This window comes from Hyposmocoma kahamanoa, unplaced genomic scaffold (genome assembly GCF_003589595.1).
Source record: "Hyposmocoma kahamanoa isolate Upper Pololo Valley unplaced genomic scaffold, ASM358959v1 92, whole genome shotgun sequence".
NCBI classification, from domain to species: Eukaryota; Metazoa; Arthropoda; class Insecta; order Lepidoptera; family Cosmopterigidae; genus Hyposmocoma; species Hyposmocoma kahamanoa.
The window spans coordinates 9,892,467-9,905,602 of record NW_020654748.1 but is presented as its reverse complement, the minus strand read 5'-3'; the positions used below and the strand labels follow the sequence as shown (position 1 = coordinate 9,905,602).

General features: G+C 40.6%; 1 protein-coding gene across 1 annotated transcript in view; it reads left to right on the top strand.

Moving 5' to 3' along the window:
- LOC113236892 (cytochrome P450 4C1-like) overlaps window positions 1–11,016 on the top strand; it is a 63,238-nt gene extending 52,222 nt beyond the window's left edge. The window contains exon 10 of the mRNA XM_026473103.1: window positions 10,393–11,016. Coding sequence (XP_026328888.1) covers window positions 10,393–10,595 — 203 coding nt within the window. The 3' untranslated portion in view covers window positions 10,596–11,016. The remainder of the gene's footprint in view (window positions 1–10,392) is intronic.
- The last annotated feature ends 2,120 nt before the right edge of the window (window positions 11,017–13,136 follow it).

The window sequence follows — 13,136 nt, the reverse complement described above, 5'->3', positions numbered from 1 at the left end:
TGCAATAAAACGGCAATTTCATACTTTAACCCCTAATATAAAAAATACTGCTGATCTTGATGGTCTTTCAGTCAGAGTAATTAGTTCTATAGTTGATTGTATTGCGCCTTACTTAGCCTGTGTCTTTAATAAATGTGTTGATGATTGTGTCTTTCCTGACCTCATGAAGCAAAGTAAAATTATTCCACTTTTCAAATCTGGTAGTATTTCTGACCCCACCAATTTCAGACCTATATCAATACTACCAACTCTCAGTAAAATATTTGAAAAAATTATTCTAAATCAGATGTGTGCACATTTTTATAGTAATAATTTAATGTCTCCTAAACAATTTGGTTTCACTCGGGGTCGCTCTACAACCGACGCTGGTGTAGAGTTGATTAATCATATATTTGATGCATGGGAAGTCTCACATGATGCTATTGGTGTATTCTGTGACCTTTCCAAGGCTTTTGATTGTGTGCACCATGATACGCTGGTCAGGAAACTTCGCCATTATGGTGTGGCGTGATCTCGACCTTCTTAAATCGTATTTGCGTGGTAGGGTACAGAGGGTCGATGTTAACGGTACGAGATCGTCAGGGTCTGTAATTATCATGGGTGTCCCTCAAGGTTCAATTCTAGGCCCATTTTTGTTTTTAGTTTATATTAATGATTTACCTAGCCTTATGGAGGGTATAAAACATGAGATAGTATTGTTTGCTGATGATACTTCCTTATTATTTAAAGTCAAAAGGCACCAATGTTCCTATGACGATGTGAACAATGCTATATCTAAAGTAGTTGATTGGTTTGCTGTTAATAACCTACTTCTTAATGAGAAAAAAACAAATTGTGTGAAATTTACATTACCCAATGTTAGAGAGACGGTTACAAACATTGTAGTTAGAAACGAAAAATTGAATCTTGTGGATACAGTTGTATTTCTAGGTATAACGTTAGATGCTAAATTGCAATGGGGTCCCCATATAAGTAAGTTGTCAAAACGGCTCAGCTCTGCAGTGTACGCGATTAAAAAAATAAGGAAACTTTCAGACGTCGAAACCGCTAGATTGGTTTACTTCAGCTACTTTCACAGTCTAATGACATACGGCATTTTGCTTTGGGGTAATGCCGCCGATATCAATAGAATCTTTGTCCTGCAGAAACTTGCAGTTAGGGCAATTTACAATCTGGGCCCCAAAGTATCTTTGAGAGATAAGTTTAAGGAAATTAACATTCTTACACTAGCCTCACAATACATTTATGAAAATATAATTTATGTTAAAAGGAATAGTAATTTCTTTATGAAAAAATAGTGACAGACATAACATTAATACGAGGAATAAAAATAAACTAGCTTTTCTTGATAGTCGTCTTCACAAAGTCAAACAATCATTTAATGGGCAATGTATACGCTTCTATAACAAGATTCCGGTTGATATACAAAATTTGCCTTTCACGAGGTTTAAAACTATAGTGAAACAAAAACTTTATACTAAAGGTTATTATACAACTTCTGCGTACTTGGGTGACAAAAATCCGTGGTAGTAACCCGTTTAGCTCATGGAGGTAGTCTCAATCTGATGTTTCAAATAAAAAAATGTTGTAAATGTTATTTACAAAGAGCAACCCCTAGAGTTTCTTGCTCATTCTTCTCAGGGGAATCTGCCTTACGAATGAGCGGTAGAGTTTAACCATTGTGACGATTTCAAGTGTAATAATGCTTACCTATGAAATAAAGATTATTTTGAATTTGAATTTGAATTTGAATTTGAATTTGAAGCCATCTTGGCGTCAGTTGGTAAGCTTCACTAGTTGATAGAGAGCAAGTGTGCACTAGTTCACTGTGATATATACGCTTTTTATTTTACACCGATTCGTTACCACAGGGACCAACACAACACTCACAATCCGGCTCGAAGGACCAAAACGATGTAGGGGCCAATACTACGCTATAGTATTGACGCCTAATTGTTTAAATTGATAGATGATAAAAGTATAAAGTTTATTAATAAAGTAAGAAGATACAAGGCTCGTTGAGGACGTGTATCTCTTACGCTGTTGTTACGTTAAGACATATGAATGTACGTTAAACACTCAAGATGTCTAGATGAAGTGAATGCTCGTTTAACACTAAAATTACTTGCCTACTTATGTGCCCATGTAATGTATGTAAGCCACGGACAGTAGGCCACGGACAGTAGAGCGCAAGTTAAGCGGAAGAAAAATGTGCGGTTGTAAACCGTACAATATAAATACCTAACGAACACGTATAATTATTATGATTCTACTAATAGAATCATAGATAACAAATTCGCGTTAGAATTTTCGCTTTGTTGCCGCTCTGACCACAAAACGTAATAAGCACGAGATAGCGATGTTTTTTTTACGGGGGGAAATGTTTATGGATACCCCTGAGCCCAGAGAGACTCAGGGGTTATGTGGGGACTCTCCCTCCATACTGGAGGGCCTACCCCACTAAAACCCCCCCGGGTTGGGCTCCCGCGCCAACGGAGGGGCAGGTCAGTTGCCCTCCGACCCGCCCCCAAGACGAGTGAGGCCATGCAATGCAGGCTCCGGAGTCCCTGTCCAGAACCCGCTGGCCTCACTAGGGGATCAGGCGAGCAGCGAAGTGCCTTCGCCTTCTCCCCGTACGTCTGCGCCGAAGTGGGTGCGCGTCTGCCGCGTCCTCGCGCACCCGCTCCACAGCCTCCTTTTGCGACATAACCTCTCCGCAAAAGGAGGCTACCGCCTCCCAGGACTCCTCGCTACCGAGCATGGCGGCAACCACGCTTATCGAGCGTCCTGCCATATTGTCCCCGTCAGGGTACGGTGCTGCTCATCCCACCGGCTGCACACCTCTAGGGTGTGCTGCGAGTGATGGGTAACCCTATTTTTTTCTTTTTTTGACGGGGGTGAAATCTTTATGGATACCCCTGAGCCCAGGGAGACTCAGGGGTTATGTGGGGACTCTCCCTCCAGACTGGAGGGCCTACCCCGCTGAAACCCCCCGGGTTCCCCCAAGGGTTGAGTCGGCGCCGTGGGATCAGTGAACATTCACCACGACGCCGCCCGGCCGCCCTAGCTTACGCCAGGGCTCCCGCGCCAACGGAGGGGCGAGTCGGTTGTCCTCCGACCCGCTCCCCAGACGAGTGAGGCCGTGTAATGCAGGCTCCGGAGTCCCTGTCCAGAGCCCGCTGGTCTCACTAGGGGATCAGACGAGCAGCGAACTGCCTTCGCCTTCTCCCCGTACGTCTGCGCCGGAACGGGTGCGCGTCTGCCGCGTCCTCGCGCACCCGATCCGGGGCCTCCTTTTGCGACATAACCTCTGCGTAAAAGGAGACCACCGGTCCCGCATAGAGTGATATGGGCAACCCTGTTTTTTTTTTTTTTTTTTTTTTTTTTTTTTTTTGGTAACGGTGGGGAATCCTTTATGGATACCCCCGAGCCCGGGCGGCTCGGAGGTTATGTGGGAGTCCCGGCGTCCTCCTGGCGCTGCTCCTGGGTCTACATGGACCCAGGGGTATACCCACTAAACCCCATCGGTTTGCCTCTCGCCGGGTTTGTGCCGGCGCCGTGGGATCATCTCTATTTCACCACGACGCCGCCCGGCCGCCCCGGCCACTATGCCGGGGCTCCCGCGCCTATGGAGGAGAGGATCGGTTTTCTCCGCCCCTCTCCCCAGACGATTGAGGCCGTGCAATGCGAACAGGGGGCCCTAGTCCCTGTCCGCTGGCCTCAGTGGGGAAGGAGTTGAGCGGCAAATTGCCGCCGCCTCCTTCCTGTTAGGAAATAAAAAGCAACAGACAAGGAAGATGTGACATTGAGATATATTATTTTTTTTAACAAACATGACATCGAATACTCGTACATATCATAAACCAGCTAGGTACAGATTATTATAAACATATAAAGAGGTTCAATGTTTAACACACCCTCTTAATCTGTATCTATTAATACGATACACGGTAACAAATAAAAGCTAGATAACAAAGGCTATGTTGGATAAAGAAAAGAACATTATAAACTATTGCACTAATGTCGCGAATATTTGTCGCGTTAAGTAACACCTAAATCTCGCGTACAAAGGTAATGTTTTTCTTTAGATAGAGCTTTAGTTAGCACATCAGCAAGCATAGAGTCAGTCCACAAATACTTCAACTCAATGCTTTTGTTATCTTTTAGAACACTTCTAACAAAATGAAACTTGATGTCTATGTGTTTGCTCCGAGAATGGAATACGGGATCATTGGCTAAGCAGATCGCTCCTTGATTATCAACATGTAATGTAACTCCAGCGAACTGTGGTAACCCAATTTTATTAAATAAACTATTTAAATACATAGCTTCCTTCATAGCTAATGCTAAACCTACATATTCCGCCTCACACGATGAAGTTGATACAGTTTTCTGTTTTTGTGATTTCCAGGAAATACACGCGCCGCCTAATATAAACGCATACCCTGAGTAGGAACGTCTATCAATCACACAACCTCCCCATTCAGAATCAGTATATCCAGTAACAGACTTACCAGTTTTTGTATAAGTCAGATTATAATCAGCAGTTCCTTTTAAATATCGCAATACGCGCTTCGCTGCTATCCAGCACTCTTCGTTCGGCTTCTCTACGAACTGCGCAAGTTGTGCAACCGCATTGGCAATATCGGGTCTCGTTCCTGTAACCAGGTACATTAATGAGCCTATTAATTCCCGATATGGCCAGCGCACATCACTATCACTGTCAGTTTTCTCTTCAGTTTCGTTGAACTTGAACTTCTTACCGACTTCCATTGGGGTAGTCGCTATATTACAATCTTTCATATTATATTTATTCAATATATCTTCTATATATTTACGTTGCGATAATTTTATTTTGTTGTCCGTCTTGACAATGTCAATTCCCAACATATACTTCGCAATTCCAAAATCTTTTAAGTCAAACTCACCAGCCAGTTCTTTTTTTAAATTTTCTATACAATCTTCATTTTGTGACGCTATCAATATGTCATCGACATAAATGCATACAAAGAGGTTTGTAGTTTCGTTATTTTTAAAATAAAAACATGGTTCATTCAAAGCTTGTTTAAAATCCATACTTTTAAGTTTTTCATCCAACCTTATATTCCATTGTCTACCGGCTTGTTTCAAACCGTATAACGACCTCTTTAGTCTACACACGTCTCCGCCAGCTCCCAGATCTTTCATCATCTTCTCAGCTCGCTTCCGTATCTCAAAAGATGTTTCTTCTTTGATGAGAGTCATCAAACATTGCTTCAAGAGTTGTGGAACCTGCATATAAACTTCTTCTTCCAGAAAGTCGTTTAAATATGCTGTATTTATATCCAGCTGATGTATCTTCATGTCTAATTCGACTGAAAGCGCTGTCAAGAGTCTTACAGTTTCTAAGCGAACGACTGGGGCAAAGGTATCATGATAGTCTATTCCATGACGTTGACTATACCCTTTTGCTACTAATCGTGCCTTCTTCTTTTCACTCTTATCGACATTCAGCTTCGTTGTCAATACATAACAACAACCTACTACATCACGTCCTGCCGGTTTCTTCACAATGTCCCATGTGTCATTTTTAACTAAACTCTTTATCTCGGATAATATAGCCTGTTCCCATCCGTAGCTTTCTGCACTGGTTAAGGCTTCCTTTAAGCTTACTTCTGCTACTCCAATAAAATCAAAACAGTCAGTAAATCTATCTTCTCCCTGTACAGCTTCCACGTCTTCTTGATGTTCTGACTGTACCTCATTCTTGATGTGAGCAACTCTCCATTGGTACGCTAACAGGTACATCTCCTGCGCCAACATTTTGAATGGGATTTTCAATGTGCTCTATCGGTTGGATATCTATATCCACTGCACTTGGCTTCAAAACTTGAGTCTCCAATCTCAGTATCTCTATCTGAAATGGATCAGTTCTCTGACTACTTTCTTTATTTTGGTTCGTAATCGGATTGCATTTATGAAATCTGACATCTCTTGCTACGATGACTTTCCTTTCATGTGGCAACCAAACTCTGTAACCTTTTGACTCTCTAGGGTAACCAACGAAGATTCCCTCAACACTTCTAGGCGCAAATTTATCCTTGCCTGGCTGTTTGTCCAGCACATGAACTTTGCTACCGAATGTCTGCAAATAGTTCAGTTTGACGGGTTTCTCGTACCATTTCTCGAAGGGTGTTTTACCTACTAGGCTCTGGGTGGGGCACCTATTTCTGATATGACATGCCGTAACAATCGCATCAGCCCAGAAACCTGAAGATAGTCCCGATGACAGGAGCATGCATCTTGCCATTTCTACGAGCGTCCAATTTTTCCTTTCAGCCGAACCATTCATCTGAGGTGTATAAGGAACTGTCAATCTTCTCTGTATACCTTCTTTCTTTAAGAATTCGTCAAATTCACGATTACAATACTCTCCCCCGTTGTCTGTCTGGAGATATTTAATCTTCTTGCCTGTCAAATTTTCTACGTATCTCTTGTAGATCTTAAAAACAGTAAAAACTTCACACCATCGCGTACAACAGTCAATAAATGTGACAAAGTACTTTGCACCACCTATCGCCGTATTTTGCATAGGTCCTACTACATCGGAATATACAACCTTAAGTTTCTCATCGCACGGTCCGCTAGATTTCGAAAAAGATAACGCACTCATCTTCCCTTTCGCACAAATATCACAGTCGTACAATTCGGTAACATCCGATAACTTTATATTGTTACCAGAACTTTTCAAAATTTTGAAAAGATCCTGCGCATTCAAATGACCTAATCGTTCATGCCAAGACCAAACTTCCGTATTCTTCATTAAAGAAACCAACGAAGTTTGTGCATGTTGCTCCTTAATGTAATATAAATTACCTCTGCGTTCCGCAGTCACCCTTATTTTACCATCGCTATCAGTAACTAGAGCTATGTTACTTTTAAACGTAACATCATAACCTTTATCTGCGATTTTTGCTACTGAAATTAGGTTACTGCGCAGATCGGGAACAAGTAATGTGTCTGGCAAATTAATAACAGTTTCGCTAGAGTCATTGTTACATGCCAATAATCTTACCGTACCCTTACCTTGTACATCTGTGCTCGAATTAGTAGCCATATTTAATTTACCAGTGGTAGGTCGCAATTTGTCAGTAAATTTAGTAAAATCGTTACATAAATGTGATGTACACCCGCTGTCGATAATCCAATTTCCATTCTCGTTACAAACAGTATTACAGTTGTCTGAAACACAATTGAATGTTAAAAAATCGTAATCAACTACATCTACATCATCATTATTAAATACACATTTCACAGTTTCATGACAATTTTTCTTCGCCTTAGGACATTCCGAAGCTCTATGTCCAAACTGGTGACATTTAAAGCATTTAAATTTAAATTGTGGCTCGTGCTCAGTAACTTTGGTGCTCTGTTTTGTCGGTTTTCTCTTCACTAGCAGTGCTTCCGACTTTGATTGGTGTCTAGAATTACATTCTTCTAGTATTTTAATTTTTAGTATCTCTGGATCTGGTAATTCGTCTCTGGATTCGATCGCACATCGAAAGTTCTCAAAACTTGCAGGCAGACTGTACAGCAACATGATCGAAAGCAAGTCATTATGAATATCTACTTCCATCTCATTCAGCTTGTCTTTAGCCTCAAAGAACTTACTAAGATGTTCTGCAACATCACCACCATCATCCAATTTTTGTAGAGTTAATTGCTTTAATAAAGTGGCCTTTCGCGCAGGTCCTTTAGATGCAAAAATGGAATTAAGTTTCAACCATACCTCTCTTGACGTTTGACAGCCTCTGACGTGCCTTAACTCACTAGGGCTTATGGATAAAATCAGATCTGCTTTCGCCTTCGCATCAGCTGCTTCCCAGTCTTCAGCGGGGCCTGTGGGCTTTGGTTTCTTTCCATTTACGTAATCCCATGCATCATTCTTTATGAGTAAAGCTTCAACCTGAAGACGCCAACTTTCGTAGTTTTCTTTATTTAGATATTCAATACGTACGGAACTCATTTTATTTAGCTCTCATGCCCTCGGTGCTCTTTTTGACTCTTCGCACTACGTATTCTTAATTACTAAATATCGAAAAAAAAAAATTACTACTTCACGCAATTTAACTTTAATTGATATAATAATATAACTTTTCTTCACTTCATTACTAGTTATTTCGGGGTTTAGAATGCATTTAAGCGGCCCATAACCATTGTTAGGAAATAAAAAGCAACAGACACGGAAGATGTGACATTGAGATATATTATTTTTTTTAACAAACATGACATCGAATACTCGTACATATCATAAACCAGCTAGGTACAGATTATTATAAACATATAAAGAGGTTCAATGTTTAACACTTCCCGCCCGTCTGCGCCGGAGCGGGGGTGCGTCAGGCGCGTCCTCGCGCTCCCGCTCCGCCGCCTCCTTTTGCGTCATCACTTCCACGCAAAAGGAGGTCCGCGTCCCAGGACCTCTCGTCCCGCAGCATGGCCGCGACTACGCTGGGCAGCGAGAGGTCCCTCCCTATTGTCGCCACCAGAGTGCGGCGCCGCTCGATCCACCGGCAACACACCTCGAGGGTGTGCTGCGCGGTGTCATCCACGGCGCCGCACTCGTGACACGACGGGGACGCCTCCCTCCTCGCCACCTTGTGCAGGTAGTGACCGAAGCAGCCGTGCCCGGTCAGGATCTGCACAAGGTGGTACGACAGTGGCCCGTGGGACCGGTGTACCCACTCAGTGATGGGCAACCCTGCCATTTCACGCACACATTTGCGCGTGTGCAGATAGCGCTTTGTTGTATGTAGTAGTAATAGGTAACTAACTTTCGACTGTTGTATGGAGTGTGCAGCGTGTGCGCGTGGCATGACATTGCTTGTCCCAACAAGCGTTTCAATAATATGCGAATTTGTGTGTCCTTACACGGCACGCAGCGGTCGCGCACTCTTACAGGCCGCGTTGTTACTTTGTAAGGAGTTACTATACTTCTCTTATTTTACTATGGTTACACTTTCTAACAGTTTGTATACGTTATCGTTCAATCATGTATAAGACAAACTTTTAGAGTATTCTCTTGTAGTAGGTAATCGCAAACCGTGATTCTTCTACTTTCAAGAACGTCGTAGCTACAATTGCTTTACGATGCTAACGCTTCGGCGACGTTGCGAGTTTCAATAGTAACGATGTAATGTATTTTTTTAATCGTTGTTTGTCGGTTGCGTGTATTTAATTACTCTGACTACTTTGAGTGATTTACGTTATTTACGTGTAAGGTGAGAATATATTGTTAGAGTAAACCAAGTAGATAATTTTTTAATACCGCATTTTCTTGAACTTGTGGCTGTAATTGTGGCGTACTTTGAACTAACCACTGGTCTAGTTTTTGTTACGGTTGTTATACACTAATTGCTATAATCAAGAAAAACAACATAAATGTATAGAAAACACTTGTGGTTGCGCAACCACAGTGGTCTTCTGTGGTTTCTGCGGTTTCTGCGCCAGTGTGCAGCGGTATAATATCGTAGATATCTTTCGTTGTTGTGTCGTAATGGGTTGCGGGTTGATGTAAAATACTCGTATACCCATTATATAATATTTACCGGAAATAAACTTTAAACTTTTTGTTGTACTATATATTCTGACACTTTTTAGATCTATATTTGGTGGTAAGGTAGTAACTTCAAACGTGCAAGCGTTTTCTTCCCGATGATGGCCCCCACCCTCGCTCTTGTGTTTTGCATCAGACTTTACGCTATTGCTTTCTTTTGTTACCGCACAGAGTTATCACGGCTTAGAGCGATCAATTTAAATATTTTTACCGACGCGTTATTGAAAAAGTTGATTACTGACTATAGAGATATCGAGTACTTAGTTACACAAGTACTTAGTTTATTCGCTAAAACGATGACTATAGTTATTCTTATTTTAGAGCGGTAACGCCTTATGGAGTTGTAAGTGTCAGTTTTCGGCGAGGAAGAAGAAGTATGACAGGTCGCGGGTGGTGTAAACACTTACAAACTCATTAGCAATAAATTTAACTAATTTCAACGTTATTATTGACCGGTTAACGAATGGATAACGAAAAGCGTATAGGCCAATTATCAAATAATTCCTGACACAATTAGTGACGAGAGAGTTTGCCATAACGTCTCCCTGTACGGTTATACTCCGATATATTTATTTTTGTACGAAAGTAAAATCTGATGAATGATTAAAAGTCATAGAACTAAAGTTGTCGTATATGATGATTTAAGTATTTTACAAACAACATGTATAATCGCGTAGGTGATCGCAGCCAAGAATGTTCCCGATTGTTACACGTCTTTAAAATTTAGTTGTTTTTGCACGGTGTAAGTTACTGAACGCAATAACGGCTAGGTTTTGAGATGTTTGACGTAATTTCAGGTTACCAGTACGCCTTAATGTCTATGAAAACAGCATTATCTGCAGTTCTGCGGAGGTACCGAGTAGTGGTTACAGAGGACGCCCTTCACAATCCTTATATCAAAGTGAAACTGGACGTAATGATGAAGGCCGTTGATGAATACCAAGTCGCCTTAGAGAGAAGAGCGCCAAAGACTTTAAAAAGCAATGAGCACGTGGCTTAGAAGCCACGTTACCTTAGCATCATTGAAATTTTTTTATCACAGACCATAGTATACCAGCGGTCCATCAATATCGTAGGACAGGTGTTCTAAATTATTAGACGTCAAAACTGTATGATTTGGTAAAAAAAATTGTAATCAGTGGAGTAGGTTCGTTATTATATTTTAATCGAGTATTTCTAACAATTTACAGTTACCTAGGGAATTACACAACAGGAATTTGTAAAAATCCAGTTTTCTGCAAGTTTTTGGGACGAAAGGTTTATGATAATTGAGGCACAGGCGGGTGGGTACATAAAAACTGACATTTTTTCAGAACTGATGTTTTACATTTACAAATAATGTTTGTGCTCTATAGAACGCAAATGAAATTTTAAATGGAATGGTAAATGACTAATGTAAGAACTGTGCTGGTGATTGTGATTTAATATGTAAGTAGATTTAGAATTATACGCTTTATTAATAAAGATATTTAGATGTAAAAAGGATTGTTTATATAAATTTCCTTTCTTCTCCGCCGCCGTTCCTGTCGACGAAATCCTATGCATATTGTAGGCAGGCAGGGTGGAGGTGGCTAGTGCAGTGAGGGTTCCATCGCTGCACTAGGTTCCTTCGCGTTTGGATACCACTTTCCACTTAACATCCGGTGGAGTGGAGTCATTTGCCTGTCACGTATAAAAAAAAAATACTAGATTTAAATCATAATAAGAGCGTTTATTTATATGTGATTGTTTTTTTTACAAACATCCGTTAAGTAATTGCATTTTTATTGAATGTCAGAATTTTTGTGACATTTGTCGGGATCATACCTTGTATGTCTATGAGGGTGTGTTTAATACAATCCCGAATGGATAAGAGTATTAAAGTCATACCTGAAATCTAGAAATATTCTCGGGTCCAAATTATTCTTGCCCCTTTATCTGCTTCGCTCCACACAGTGCAGTGACAATCTGCGTTAAATGACAACTAGTGGCGTCCGTCTGTAAGTATAAATCGATTATGACTCTACATGCATATAGAGTCCCTAATAACCTGAGAATCACTAGCCTTAACCAGCAGAATCCTCTTCTGGTGTAGTCTCACATAAATTTCAGTCTATCTATTAAGACCTACTACTGGCTGGAGTCACGGGACCCGCTGGCCTTCAACAACGGTTTTTCCTTGGTCGATGGACCCTTTGTTCTATCGTAAGGTACATCCTCAACTCATTATTTATATTCGTCATAGCACCCTCGATCAATGTTAGGGTCTATACTTAGCTCATTTTTAGCCTACATCATAGCATCCCCAATCAATGTAAGGGTTTATACTTATCTCATCGTTAGCTTACACCATAGCACCCCCAATCAATGTTAGGGTCTATACTTATCTCATTGTTACCTTACATTATAGCACCTCCGATCAATGTTAGGGTCTATACTTATATCATTATTAACTCACATCATAGCACCCCCGATCAATGTTAGGGTCTATACTTCTCTCATTGTTACCTTACATTATAGCAACCCCGATCAATGTTAGGGTCTATACTTATATCATTATTAACTCACATCATAGCACCCCCGATCAATGTTAGGGTCTATACTTCTCTCATTGTTACCTTACATTATAGCACCCCCGATCAATGTTAGGGTCTATACTTATATCATTATTAACTCACTTCATAGCACCCCCGATCAATGTTAGGGTCTGTACTTATATCATTATTAACTCACATCATAGCAACCCCGATCAATGTTAGGGTACCTTCCTACCTCTTACTAAGTTGGCAGCCACTTTACTTTAATCCTTGTACAGGCCGACCTCTATTAGCTAACATTAGATAATAGCCGAGATATTATATAGTATTATAGGGCCTACCGGCGCCTCGGGCATGGATTACAAATGATATTATGTTGCAAGTATATTGAACTATGGATTGATAATTTGTCAACATTAATCTAGAATACTTAGGCAATAATCTAGGGTACTTAGCTTTCCTTGTCTCCTTCTAGAATAGATGAACTCAACACTTCTCGAGGAAGTTTATTAACCTCCTCCAACTTTCTCTGACACACAGAATTAGCGGGTTGTATCGACTTACCATCGACAATCCAATAAGCTTCTTCATCCAGTGTTGCCATATATATTTACATATTTACATCTAGATATCGCGAACGTCGCGACAACATTACTCCCCAAGCAGCACACCCATATCTAAATATATACTATAAGACATCTAATAGAATTTAATTCGATTGAATATTTTAAGAGTTCAAATTCACTCAAGATATCTCAAAGAAGGTTTCTAGATAATTTAAAGTAAAAGTGGGCACAACTTTATTAGTAGATCACAAGAGTGCATTGAGATCTATCTATAGGTAGTGTTAAGAGTCATTCTTATCTGAAGTAACCCTTCTAGAATGTTACAAGACCATTTGTAGAATGTAGACAGTTTTTATTTAGTCTTGTAGACAGTTTTTAGATAATTTATAGTCTGTGATAGTTTTCTTAGTAATGCTATTTTAAAACCAAAATACTAAAGCGTTAGAAACATAGGACGCA